The sequence below is a fragment of the Camelus dromedarius genome, chromosome 2 (assembly GCF_036321535.1).
Source record: "Camelus dromedarius isolate mCamDro1 chromosome 2, mCamDro1.pat, whole genome shotgun sequence".
NCBI lineage: Eukaryota > Metazoa > Chordata > Mammalia > Artiodactyla > Camelidae > Camelus > Camelus dromedarius.
This window is the reverse complement of record NC_087437.1, coordinates 86,961,884-86,975,928: the sequence shown is the minus strand read 5'-3', so window position 1 is coordinate 86,975,928 and position 14,045 is coordinate 86,961,884. Positions and strand designations below refer to the sequence as shown.

The 14,045-nt window shown below is 33.5% G+C and overlaps 1 protein-coding gene across 3 annotated transcripts in view; it reads left to right on the top strand.

The window, feature by feature from the left end:
• EPHA3 (EPH receptor A3) overlaps positions 1–14,045 on the top strand; it is a 329,726-nt gene that overhangs the window by 274,555 nt on the left and 41,126 nt on the right. For all 3 annotated transcript variants that reach the window (XM_010978517.3, XM_010978516.3, XM_064496298.1), the window contains exons 11-12: positions 3,205–3,390; positions 12,528–12,589. In XM_010978517.3, the coding sequence (XP_010976819.1) occupies positions 3,205–3,390; positions 12,528–12,589 (248 nt within the window). The remainder of the gene's footprint in view (positions 1–3,204; positions 3,391–12,527; positions 12,590–14,045) is intronic.

The following is a 14,045-nucleotide window of genomic DNA, read 5'->3' as shown; positions in this document are numbered from 1 at the left end:
TAAGTAGGTATTATTATCTCCGTTTCACCAGAAAAAAAGCTGAAATTTTGAACAGCTCATGATCACATAGTTATTAATTAGGAAACTGAAATTTGAGTCTTGTACTTTTCAACTGTAAATCTATACTAGACACTAATGATCATAATAGTGCCTTCTAAGACTTTTTAAAGGATTAATTGAGATAATTCATGTATACTGCTTAGCTAACACAGCAGCATTGTTCAATATATGTATTTTTAATTCTCCTCTTGTTATAACAGTGGAAGGAGAATGGGCTTTGAGGCTAGTGCAAAGGATCATTCTACTTACACACAAGTACATTTTCCTCTGTTTTAAATGAAATCAGTGAGAGTAAGAAATTTTATTTTGAGCAATTATGCATTGTGTACCTTATATCAAAATACCGTTTACCCATTCTCATAAAGCATACTTTTTTCCAAAGAACAAATAAAAACTGATGCACTTACTGAATTTTAAAAAATCAGGTAGTGTCTTCTCAAATGATCTTTTTGTAGCTGTACTTTTATTTAGAAATGACAGGATATAAATTTTTTTTCTTATAGATGCAAAATTAATCAAATATGACCATGTAAAGCTTGGCCAGATGGAAAGATTGGGCATTGCATTTGCCCAGTCTTTGTTAATTTTTTCCAACACTATTCTTTTAAAAATAGTTATTATAAAGAGAATTGAATTAATATTTAACATTTCTATGTCTAGTGTAATGTATTTGTGACCATTTCTTAGGATTTATCAGAGTAAATAGTCACATTTGTAAATTTTGTGATTTTTAAATACTAGACTTACTGAAACACCATGTTCTGAATTTTGAAGGTAAATGACATGTCCCTATGTCCAGCTATCCCACTGAGCACAAAGGGAGAAACACAAATTGGCCCACTTGAAATTCTGCCTCTTGCCCTTGGTCTCCCTAGTGAGGTATATTCACAACATGCTTTCTCTTACAAATACTCAGCCAATATGACAGCAGCCTTGTTATCACCATCATCATCACAACCATCTCTTCTTACATTCATGCAGAATTTGACATTTTAAAAGCACCTTTAGACTTATTCTTCAGTTTGATCTATCTCTTAAGAGGCAGACAGATAATTTATCCCTCTTAAGATGGATCTGAACTCAGAGAAGAAATAGTGACTTACGCTTAGATGGCACTTACTGTGAGTCTGGCACTGTTCTAAGTGCTTTAAATACTGTAGCTGCACAAAAAATCCTGTGATGTAGACACAATTAGTGTCCGTATGTTATAGATAAGGAGGCAAAGGCACAGAGAGGTTAAAATAGTAATTCAAAGTCACACAGATAGTAAGTGACGGAGGCAGAATTAGACCCTACACAGTCAGGCTCCAGAATCTATGCTCTGCCCCACCATTCTGTACTGTCTGCCTGTAAACTGACAACTGGCTTGTCACTTAGAATAAATGGTCCTGACATCCAAATGTAAAACACCATCCTTACACCACATCGATCATGATAATGACAGAACTTTTTTTCAGAAAATGAAAATTCATTATGGATCCTTCCTTACGATTAACCCAAACTTTATCATATCTTCTCCTCCTAATCCTCACACATCTACAATGACACTTTTTCCTTCAATTAAAAAAGATCATTGAACATTTCTTAAGTTCTGCCCCTAATCCTCCCTATAATTCTAAAAAAATAACACTCTAGCTGCAGATATTACTGTCTTCTGTACATTTCCTTGAAGGGAAGAAATTAGATCTGCCTTTATTACCATTATATCTCTGTGTGTTGTTCATACTATCTGTCGTACTGTTGCCAATTGGTGAGTATTTATGAAATAAATGTATAAATAATGGCTTTTGGACCTTAAATGACTTTGACAAGTTATGGTGTAAGTTGTTGTTTTGAAAATAGTGGCAAGACAGGATTCCTGAGAAAGGATCAAGTCCAGGGGAGTTTAGGACTTCCTGGAGAGAACACCAGTCATTTGTCATGATGCAGTTGGTGAATCAGTAGGACAACCTGCTGCTTTTGTGGGCTGAAGGACTTAACTTGGACAAAAAATAGAGAAGCAGCATCTCACTTCTTGGCACCTTCTCTCTGGCTGACCTGTGAGGCATGGACTTGTACCAAAACTCAGAGTGAGAGGGTTGGACCAAGACTGTTTTTCCATTCCATAGAGAGCCTAAAAATTGATCACGTAATTTTTCTTTTCAGAAAAATCTCTCATTTGCTATTAAATGAGAGATTTTTTAAATGTTGTACAAAATCCATCTAGTAATCCTCACAAGATTAGAATTTCTTCTATGATCTAGGAGCATTCTATACGTGGCACTACTCTGTGACAATCACGATGGCAGCAGTGGAGACAGAAAAGAATGTGAAGGGTCTCTGCTCTTGGAAGCTCAAAATCAAAGAGTTGTGGTCAAATCTTCTCAAACACCATGTACATGAAGATGGTGCCCAAACTAGTTCTAGGCAGTATTTTATCATCGAATTAGAATATGTAAAAGTCAGCAACACTCCATATTCAACAAATTCTGATTAACTGTGCATTTAAGACAACTTTTTTTTATTGAAGCCATTGGATGTAAGAAAATATTTCTACAATGATTCTATAAATAAGATTTGATACTGTTGGATTATTGTGTTCCTTTCAGAATCCCAGAGAACTTTACAATTAGTATGTCCATAATGCAACATACACTACTCCAGTAAAATGAATCGATAGTGTATGCTTTTATTCTCATTTTCAGAGAGCCAGAATACATAGCTTATTGGCCCTCTTGGTAAAAACAGAAACAGTGAGAAATGACTGAAATTTTATCCAGTGCTTGACTCATTATATCAGGGCTAGTCTGTTGATTAGCCCCAGGAAATGGTAGCTATAAGAGCAAGAAGTAAAAAGTCTAAAAGATATAGCTCTCAGCTTCCCTCTTTTTCTTTCATGTTTCATTATTCACAGTAAAGTGCGTCAAAATGCATGCAGCTTATCACAAGGTCCCTTTTCCAGCCAGGGTGTGTATTTCCTGAGGTTTCTTAGGGAGTCTCAAATTACCACCATCCAAAATAATTTGGAGGCCTACAGTGTACATCTTGCAGGTCAACAGTGTAAACACTTTGAATGGAATTGTTGAGAGGAAATAGTTGGTCCGTATTGATGACTTTTTAAGAATTCCTTACCTTGTCTTGTTTTGATCTTCTGCATCCTAACAGGTGAATTTGGAGAGGTGTGCAGTGGTCGCTTAAAACTTCCTTCAAAAAAAGAGATTTCAGTGGCCATCAAGACCCTGAAAGTGGGCTACACAGACAAGCAGAGGAGAGACTTCTTAGGAGAAGCAAGCATTATGGGACAATTTGACCATCCCAATATCATTCGCCTGGAGGGAGTTGTTACTAAAAGTAAGTAAAATCGTAAGACAGATTTTGTGTCTGTTAAGTCGAGGTTGTTTAAACCCAAAGTCAATAATTTAAGAATTTTGATCTTTTTTTCATTATCACCTGATAGTCCTGACCACCCCACACACACCACCACCAAAATGTTTAGGATTAACATGTATTTCTTTGACAAGAGGTCAAAGATATTTAACTAGTATTAGGTTGACAGTGCTATCCTAGATCTTAAAAAGCTTAAAAAATTTAGGAGCTAATCATTGGACTATATTAAGACATGCTGATTAAAAAATAGTTAAGTGAATTGTGTGGAACTCTCTGTTACGTGAGTAGCAAGGAAAAACGATGACTCAATTTTGACAGAAATTGCTGGGAACTCCCAGCTAGCTGCCTTTTCTTTCATTGTTCACCAGTTTTATTTAAGCTTCCAAATCTTTACCCTCTTGGCTTTAGAAAAATTATGGGAGTTTGGGGACTGCTTCTGAGCTGTAAAGATTGGGATCACATTAGACCCAAGCCCTTTGCTCAGGTCTCTGTGGATTTCAAATAAGTCTGATCTAGAGTCCCAGCTGGATTCTTGACTGCTCTGGGGAAGCTCTGGCTCACAGCCTGTGTAAGAGAGCTGAACTTATTTCCATGATGGTTTCTCCAGCCAGGCTCAGAAGGCATCCCGTGAGGCAGATATGTGATTTTTGGCTCCAGTTCCAATGAAAACCTCTTGAGAATGCTCTGGGATTTGTTTTTTTCTCAAGGTTTTGGACCACAGGATGAAGAATAAGCTAAATTGGCAGCAAACTTCCTAGAGTGAAAGACAGCATATGGCAGGGAATTTGGCATCCTTTAGGGGATAATTCATTGGCACCACATTTACATATTCTATGGTTACCAACAGACATTACACATTAAATTCTTCACAAAGATGTTTTTCTTTAACGTTACATGGAGCACTTTCCAAATGGCACTAATATCTATTCTCATTTTAGTGTGACTAGAAAGGCAATTCCTTACTACAAGAGCATGGTATAATTGAAATAATACTTGGATTTCCTTTAGAGTTTTTTAATATAATAAATGAGGTTAAGAACTTAACAATGTAGAAGAACTTAACCATAAAGTGTAAGTCCATATTAAGTCTTGTAAAGCATATTTTTTCCCTCTGTACTTCTAAAAATTAGGCCATGTTAGTAGTAACACTAAAATATTTTCTGATGAAAAGTATCTTTTTAGCTTTTAAAAATTAATCATAAAAACATTGTTAGTAGTACTAAGGATTGGAGGTGTAAGTATGTGTTCCTTCAGTGCAAGATCATATTTATAGAATATCCTACTTAATGTCCATAAAATTATAGAATGATGTCTCACTAGGGTTTTAAGAGTCAATTAACCATTGATTCTTATGCATGTCATCCTTACTGAGTGGTTGTCCTTCAGATCTTGAGCCCAACTGGGAGAGGAAACTCATTCATACTTGTGTATCTTTTCTTCTTTAAATTCCCGAATTTCAAGAGTTCTTTTTTAGTTGACCAAGCATTGCATTATAAACATTATTTATTCTTATTACTACCCTGTGAATTAGATATGGTGATTCCATTTTACATTTGAGCAAACAGTAACCTTAGATAAAAGCAAGTCGTGTGTCCAAGTAGGAAGTACTGGAGATGGCATTGGAACCAGTCTGTTGCTTTCACCTCTGTCCCCAACCCTGGACAAAATAGGCTTTCCTCTTTTTATGTTTGCATTCTATTAATTCTTTTGTATCTTGAATTTTTATCTTCCCTAATAATGATCATCCATCAAGCTTCAAACATTTTCTGGAGATAATAACCCTTAACACCTAAAACAAAATGTGAACTCTCATTAGGGGCAAGAAACCATGCTATTTGATAATCAGTGACTAAACAGAACCTGGATCAAAGGAGGTGCTGGATTTACCAATGTTAATGAATACAAAACTGATGGGTTAGTTGATTGAATATGAATAAGACAACAGTGTCTTGTATGAATAGTTCTCTCTTTGGTGTTGGTTCATTAAACTGAATGCACATTTCAAAGCAGTGCAGTTGTGTGACTGATTGCATCACGTAGGGAGTGGTGGAGAAAGTGATTGCACTTTAGTGTGTACAGAATTACCACCTAACTTCTCCTACCCTCACGACTAGGAAAAAATGAGACAGCAGTGTCTATCGAACTAAATATTAGGTTTAGATTTAAGCTGACTGATAGTCTATCATTGTTTATCAAACATGAGTTGAGTTTCTTGTTTCCAGTGTTATGAGTCATTGAAAACAACTTGTTTTACTTTGCTAGCTGTTTCCCATAAAATTATTTACTGATTGACAGGCAATATTAAACCATAATTATTGTGGCAGATTTTTTTAGATATAAATGTGCAATAATTGATATGAATTATGGTCACTTGGCAAAGAAATCCATAAAACAGACCCCAAAACCAAAATGCAGGAAAAAATGCACTAAGAAATAAATGACCTTTAAAAATCACAGGTATTATGCAGTAAATGTCCTGTTCAAGGCCGAATCTGTAACATTCTAGTATGGATTACAACTGCCTTATTCTTAGAGTGAAAGTTCTAAATTTGATGTATCTCCCTGGTCAAGTAATCATGTAAGAGACTGCCAAATCTGACTATATAAATCCCAGCCATCTCATATATCGCAAACATAATAGGGTAGCAGGCCTAGAATTAGATTCTGAACTCCTTTAGTGGCATATTTAAAAGCTTGAAGTCTCGCACCCTGTTACATCTGAGATGAACTAGAAATGCATCAGAATACAGTTACTGTGTTGCATTTAAGATATAAATAAGGCAAATTTGTCACCAGAAGGAGTTAGTTAATCAACTTCTATTATTTTCTTTGTTTCCTGAGACTCTGTGACTACTAAGACAATCTCCTGGCAGCGTTCAGAGACATACACACACATGCACACAATCAGAGTTGTGAGGTACGGAGCTGGTGAACGAATTGTAATGAAAGAAGAAAAGAGAGCATACTGGCACTTGGATTACGAATCAAAGGTTCAGAGATCAAATTCTGACTCAGCTCTACCGGCTGGGAGATGTCTGGCAAATCAGAACACTGCCAGAGACTCACTTTGTCCACTTGTAACATGGAATTAGCAGTTCTGCTTGACTATTTCCACATCCTTGTAAGATCAAATAAGATTCCATAGGAATACATTGTTAGGTGGACTAGAACTATGCAAATACAAATTACCACTTCTGGTTGAGTTTGAGAAGATTTTACCACTTAATCTGGGGATATAGAAGAAAATTCTTCTGAACAATTCCTTTTTTGCTCAAAGATAATTTTAAAATTATTGCTATTAATTATGTGATCTGAAAAACTAGGTCTATTATAATGTATCATTTTCAAGTTAGGGAAAGCCTTTTCTTCAGTCATTATATTTTCATTTATTTGAATTGAGCCATAAACAATTTTAATGGTATGTTTTAAGCCTGATGGTCTTAAACAAGAGAAGGTGAGAGAGTCTCTGATCTTCAAAGTAGCAGAAAGCTGGGGGCACAGTCCTACTCAGAACTTGGTACTAACATGTGTTATCAATTTTAGCTGAAGTACAAAAAGTTGGAACCTGTTTTTAGCAAATGTTTGATATTTCTGCCATCACACTATTAGTCAAAGGATGTTCCAGCTTCATCCAAGAAGACTTTCCATTGGTCACTTTTCACCTAGTGAAATAGAAGGAATTATATTGGATGGGATTGATATGCTTTTTGTTGTTATTTAGGGATGGATTTTTTTTTAATTAAAAAAATAATAAATGCAATTTAACTGTAACCTTGTATTATTGAGGAAAGTCATGGGCAGAATTTTTAGAGGATTTCTCATACTGAAAGCATTTCTGTATTGGTGTGAGTGTCCACTGTACACCAAAAGATAATCATTTGCTTACATTTCCTGCACATATGGTGTGGAAATCTTACTGGAATAAGTCATTTTTTTAGTGAACAATGTCAAATTAGTTCTATTTCTTGTTTGCCTTTCTCTAAAACGTTTCTTCTGCACTTGTCTCAAGGGTACTGCACTCTATGTCATATTTTTAATGGGCAATATATGTTATATATATTTTATTAATTTATAAAAATAGTTTATGATAGATTTTAGAAACTCTGATGAAACAAGTTATCATGCATTCATGACTGTATTTTGATAAATGAGTTGAAAACTCTTAAGTTCCCTTATCGACCAAACTAAGAAAATCTCTACTCAATAAACTAGAGGAAAAAAATAAGGCAGGGAATGCTATTTTTACATGTATAAAAAACTTTCCTTGTTTCCTCAACATTGTCCACTCACTTTTCTTTGTTGAATTGGCCACAGTTGAGTTACAAAAGAATGTGTTGCTGTGTATTCCCCCCAGTCATTTAGATAAGATAGGTTTTGATATTTTTGAAAAATTAAATTCAGTTTACAAAATTTGTTAGTGCATGAGTTATATGTGTCCAAAGATTGCCTCTCATAGAGCGCTGCTTTAAATCTGCGATAACTCTCCTAAAGGAAGGAAAATACACCCTTGTTTCCTAATTGTCTAAGTAATTTTGGTCTTACACAAACTCTTGCAAAGAGGGAGAATAAGAAACACCCCTACCTCATAAAGCTAGTGATACCTTGATATCAAACCATACAAGAGCATCATCAGAAAGGAAAATAAAAGATGAGTATAGCACATGAGCAAAAATTCAGTATCACTGTAATAATTATGAAACCATGACTAGCAATGCTTTAAAAAAACATACTATATCATGGTCAAGTTTAGTTTATTTCAAGAATGCAAAGTTGGTTTAATATTTAATCATTCAAGAAATCCACAAAATTAATAGATAGAAAAGAAAATCAACCTCAATAGATGTAAAAAATAAATATTTTAATTTAAATTTATTAACACATCATGCCTAGAAAATATGTATACCTGACAAATGTATATAAACACCCCCAAAACTAAAACAAGCCTGCAAACATCATACTCAGGAGTGAAACCAAGAAGGCATTTCTTTTAAAGTAGAAACTAGGAGTCTGCTGTTACCATTTCAATTCATCATTAGACCTAATGTCTTAAGTTTTGAAATTAGACAAGAAAATAAATAAAAATGTAGAAAGTTTGAAAAGGAAAAATAACTAAGCTGTCCTTATAAAATCATACTGGGCACATTCGAGTATTATTCTCAATAGAGTAAAGATGAGTAGAAATATTGTTCCTATCTTTTAAGGTATTAAATTTTGTTTCAAATTAAGCGTAAATAAATTTTAAACTTTTAAAGTCAACTGCATATAAAGTATTCCCTGTGCTGAGATTCATAGAGTAGGGTTGGTTAAAAAAGGGTTGGAGAAAGCACTTCTGAGGCTGATTCGAAGAGAGAGAGCGTCCCTAGCCAGCCTGTGACAGTAGACGCAACACGGCCGGTTCTCACTGGCGGTCTCTTAGGTGCTGGACTTAGAACTATAGACAAAATAGGTTGACTCCTGTTGTTATTAACTCATTGGCTAGTGGACGGAAGAGGGATCGTTCTTAACATAAATAATGTCTTGATTAAAATGGAATTTGCAAAAGAATACCCTGTATGTTTATATGATTTAATGGGAAACCTGCTGTAAAATACTCTAATTCAGTTTATTCCAGTATTTCTCTGTCTCAGTTATAGCACATGGTAATCTATAACTGAAACATTTTCTTTCTAATCCGAAGTGATTCAAATCTTCTTTCCTGAGAACAGTAAGGCATATTTTGTCAATTTTATTCCATTTTCCTTCTCCTGTTTATGCTTTTTTTGCTTCCACTCTGATTGTGATTACATGATACCAATAATGAATACTTGCCGCCAAGGTCAAAGGTTTCAATTTTATAAATCACACTCGTGTATTAGAGTGTGTGTGTCTTGAAAATAAGGCAGTTTATAAGACAAAATTACCTTTAATAGGAGTTAATAGCATTTCCTTTGGAAATGAGTTAAATTTCAATAATTTGTAGCATTTAAATCTTTGATAAATAACTTAGGCTTGAATGAAAACATTTTCATCTAAGGCCAACATTTATTTGATAATTGCAATATAGATTCCAAGCATGGCTATATGTTTGTCACATTAACCCACCCTCTTATTTTAATAGAAAATGTGGGTAAGAAGGTTATGGTGAAACAGAGTGCAGAACCTGAAATTCTTAGACATTTTGAATCACATGTCTTCTGTCAGCAAATAAAATGATTAGTAGTATCTCTGAGCCACTGGGGAAATTAACTGATTGTAAGAGACTGGTGTGCTTCCCTTAACCCTTTAATTATGAAAGATCATGATGTTATCTATACTCATAAGTCAATATAAGAACAAAAGCAAAACTCCACTGCACATTTTGTTTTGCTGATTTTTGGTGGACTTTCATTTTGCCCAAACAACAATAATTTCATTGATTTCAGTTTGTATAAGCAGATGTATTTAAGGATCTCTGAGGACAGTGAATAATATAGGCCCTTAAAAAAGCTGGTAATGTCATTTCTAATTCAAAATACACAGGAAAGAGCACGCGAGACTTCGACAGGAATGCACTGCATCCTGTGCAGATGAGATGGAATTTTATAAATGATTTCCAACCACATTCAATACATGTTAGAACTAGTTCTCGCCACTGTTGCGAAGTCTCTTTTCCTTTAACCCTGTTTACCATAATCAAAATCACAAGGAAAAGTAAGTGAGGATACTGCTTCCAAGGTAGAATATTTTTTATTCTGTTTACTCTGTCTGTACATCTGGGTTTGCTGAATCTTTGAACTTAATTCAAAGCACATTTGCAGACTTTCCCATCTTAACTGATGTGTTTACAAATACGTAAATTATAGAGCTAAATGCAGCCTGATCTGATTTCTGAATGGTCATGGGGCTTTGGCTTAATTGACTGGTTTGATTTTCCAGCTACTTTTATTTCCCTTGCCAAACATTTTACTAGACATGCTAACAAGAAATGAAATGGTCATAAGGCTGAGAGCCAGAAGGAAAAGAGTGATAAGCAAAGGTCTGGTTAGTACATAAACGTGGTAAATGGCCACTGTAATTGAGAGTTGGCTGTACGAAGCTGTGTATCTGTGACTACATTCAAGAGCTGCATTGAGTTTTACTAGCGTATTAGTCTTCCAAGAATTGTATTAAGGAAGAAACATAGAAATGTAGAGTGATTTATGGAAAACATGCATAGGCAGGGTTTCATTTGTTTATTTGTTTGTACATTCATTTTATTTCAGATTAGTTTTCTACGACCATCCATAGACATTTGATTTACTGTTCTGGAGAGACAAAAGTTTCCAAAGAAATGTTGAATCTTCCTTTTCTTCCTGAATATTGTCATGTCAAAGCCTAGCTAAAATTTTGAAGAAGCAAGTCTGTAGGCTCAAGGTTTTGGCTAAAATGACTTTTCAAACATTACTTAATTTCATATGTGTGTGTGTGTGTGTGTGTGTGTATAGTATATTTGATATGTTACTGAAAATATATAACTTAATCAGTGTCCTAATGGACAATGAATTGATGTGTCAATTGATTTTTCATATATGAAAATCTGAGAATTTATAGAATTTAAATAATTCTCTCACCTCTTAATAATAAGACATATAGCTTGGGATATATGCATGTACTAAATGTAGTAAACATAACGTTCATGCAACCAAGCTATAATTCATAACCAATATGAATTAAGAGTTTTCACATATGAAACAATAAACAAGGAAAGAAATATATTTTCTGGCATCAGGATGGCACACGAACCATAAAATAGAAGGAACACACGAGGAAAAAAAATTATGTGTGCTCTACAGTTAGGTGCACAGGGATGTTTGTTAAAAATCTATTGTGTGTTCAAGGTCTTTGACCTTGCTCAGTCAAGATTTGTCTTAACTCAGGTCTTCTCGACTTGGAAGAGGAGTGATTTTTTTTTTCTTTGTGTAACATGATGGATTTATAGTCAAAACAATATTGTAGCAACAATAAAGGAAGTGAATTATGGGGTAGTAATCTGTGTAGGCTTTGAAACTGGAGTTACATTTTACTGTAACAATTGTCGGAAGTGCTACCCTCTTCAGTCATCCTTTCAATTCAGAATGATGCATAGAATTGATTCCCAACAATTGCCTCAGTTATTATCTGTAGTTGAAGATTTATTCTATTTGTAGATCTATGTATCAGTATACTTAACACTTTTGCGTCTTTGTGTCTAATGCTTTTTCATATTTTAAATGTTTCCCTCAGTGTACATTTCCAAAAGTAACGGCATAATACATTCAGGTTGCAACTTCTGGTTTTATAACTTAGCTGTGTGACATTAAGTTTATTACCCTCTATATATCAGTTTTTTCATGTAAAAAGTGGAAATGATAATTAATAAGTTAGTATATATAAAATAATTAACACCAATATTTTGCATACACTAAGTACTGTATAAATGCATTTAAATGCTTGTTAAATGTTTAATAGTAATTAAGGCCACATACTTCCAAAATGGTTATTACAAATTACTACCAATAACAATTTTAATTTTATTTTCCCTTTAAACATAACATGGATTTTATCATTTTTAATGTGCTAATTGAATACAGATTTTAAAAGTTTTAATTATTAGTCTTAATTGTTTTGTCCGGTTGGCACATAGTATCCATGAAGGTAGGGACTTTGATTTATCTGCCCATTTATTCTGACTAATGGGCATGGGAGAAACACCTAGTGTGTAGCACTGTAAATATCTGCAGTAGTTGTAAATGATTATGGAATTCCTGGCTCTGTCTGGTGCCTGAAGACAGAAATACTTGATTTTACAAATCAGCTAAAACGCAATTAGAGTGAAGCAATGGGCATATTTTGTGTTCAAGGAAAACCATGCCAAATAAGCCAATTTAGGTATCATAGGGTATGGGCCCTTGTTTTGAAAACCAATCTTCTTCCATCTTTTTTATTTTTTTTACTTTTGTTTTCTATTGAAAGCTAGTTTTGTTTTTAATTGCAACTTTGTAAATTTGGAGGACAGAGAAAACTTTCAGTTTTTAGTTCATCAGGTGCATCAAAATACATATGTTCATTGCATATTTGTTGAACTCTGCTGATGGTTATACATTTATTATTTACCATGTATCTAGGTAAACCAGTTATGATCGTCACAGAATACATGGAGAATGGTTCCTTGGACAGTTTCTTACGTGTAAGTAAATTGTATATGCATTCACCTATCTCTGCCTTATCTCTGCCTTATCTTTAACTATCTACACATATATAAAGATGAAAATGATTGATACAACCTCTAATATTGTGCCAAACAATTAGATAATCAGTTTTAAGAAAACTGAACTTGTTGGTACAGAATAGCAAGAGGAAGACTATAAAATTTAATCTTTATCTTGCAGCATCCAAATGTTGATGGTTTATATTTTTAAAACAAATTTGTGCAATTTTCTTCAGCCTTTTTATACTGACACGTTTCACATTGGTTAAAACAAAAATTTAAAAATTCTAAAGTAAGACATAAATTATATTAATATAAGAAATATACTTTTCTTTATATAAAGCAACCTCCATCTATTATAAGATAGAAGACGTCTATCTTTCATATAGTATTTTCCACTCAGAAGCTAAGCATGTGCTGTAATGTCAAAGTATTCTCAATCCAGAGAGATCATTACTTATATATCATAACATATATATACATGTGGATAGATTTCAGTTGTTTACGTTTAGAAAATTTATATTTTAATAATATCAACAATATTACATTCAAAGAAATTCAAAAGCTTTATGGAATACAAGTCTGTCAATCATTAGTCATTGCAACGGATTAGAAAAAAAATAGACCCTGTCCTCATGGTGTTTTCAACAGTATATAAATGGGAACTGATAGATAGATCAATGAAATATATGGTATAATTCATAATCCTGGAGGAAAATTCTAGTTTTTCTATGAATTAGAAGTTATATTGTTTACTTTAATATTCACGAGCCAAATAAAAATTTTAATAGCAATTATTTTCACAAACATATTTCAAAAACAAGTATTTTGCAAACCAGTAATTAAAAATATTATAATAAATATTCATTTAAAAGTATCATTTGTGTAGGTATTGCCTAGACATGAAATTTTAATTTTTGTGTATCTATGTATGGATGCATGTATCTGTCTATCTATCTTATAAATCATATATTTCTATTTTAATCCAAGTAGATTGGAAGCTTTTCTAAATCCAGGACTCTTTGTCTCTTGCTGCTTTCAGTTTTATGACATACAATTCAGGGTTGGGTAGAAAAAGAAATATTCAGTAAATCTTTTTGACTAATTTTAAGCAAATTATTTATTATGATAATTGAATATTTAATGTCTACCTTATTTAAAGGCAATTAATATGTCTGGAAAACAAGAAGAAAGAATAAATATTCAATTCAAACCAATAAATAAAAGTCTAAAATAGCCACAGGAACCATTTCATTTTGTTATTCTTAACCTTAAAGTTTCTGAGAAGGAGTTTGTCATCTAAAGACCACAAAATTCTACTTTTGAACCTGAATTCAACAAATATTAGACTACTTCTTACTACAAACTGTTTGGTAATGCAGCTACTAGGCTATTCTGTTTTACTCCTGTATCCATTTATTCACACGTCTTGTTA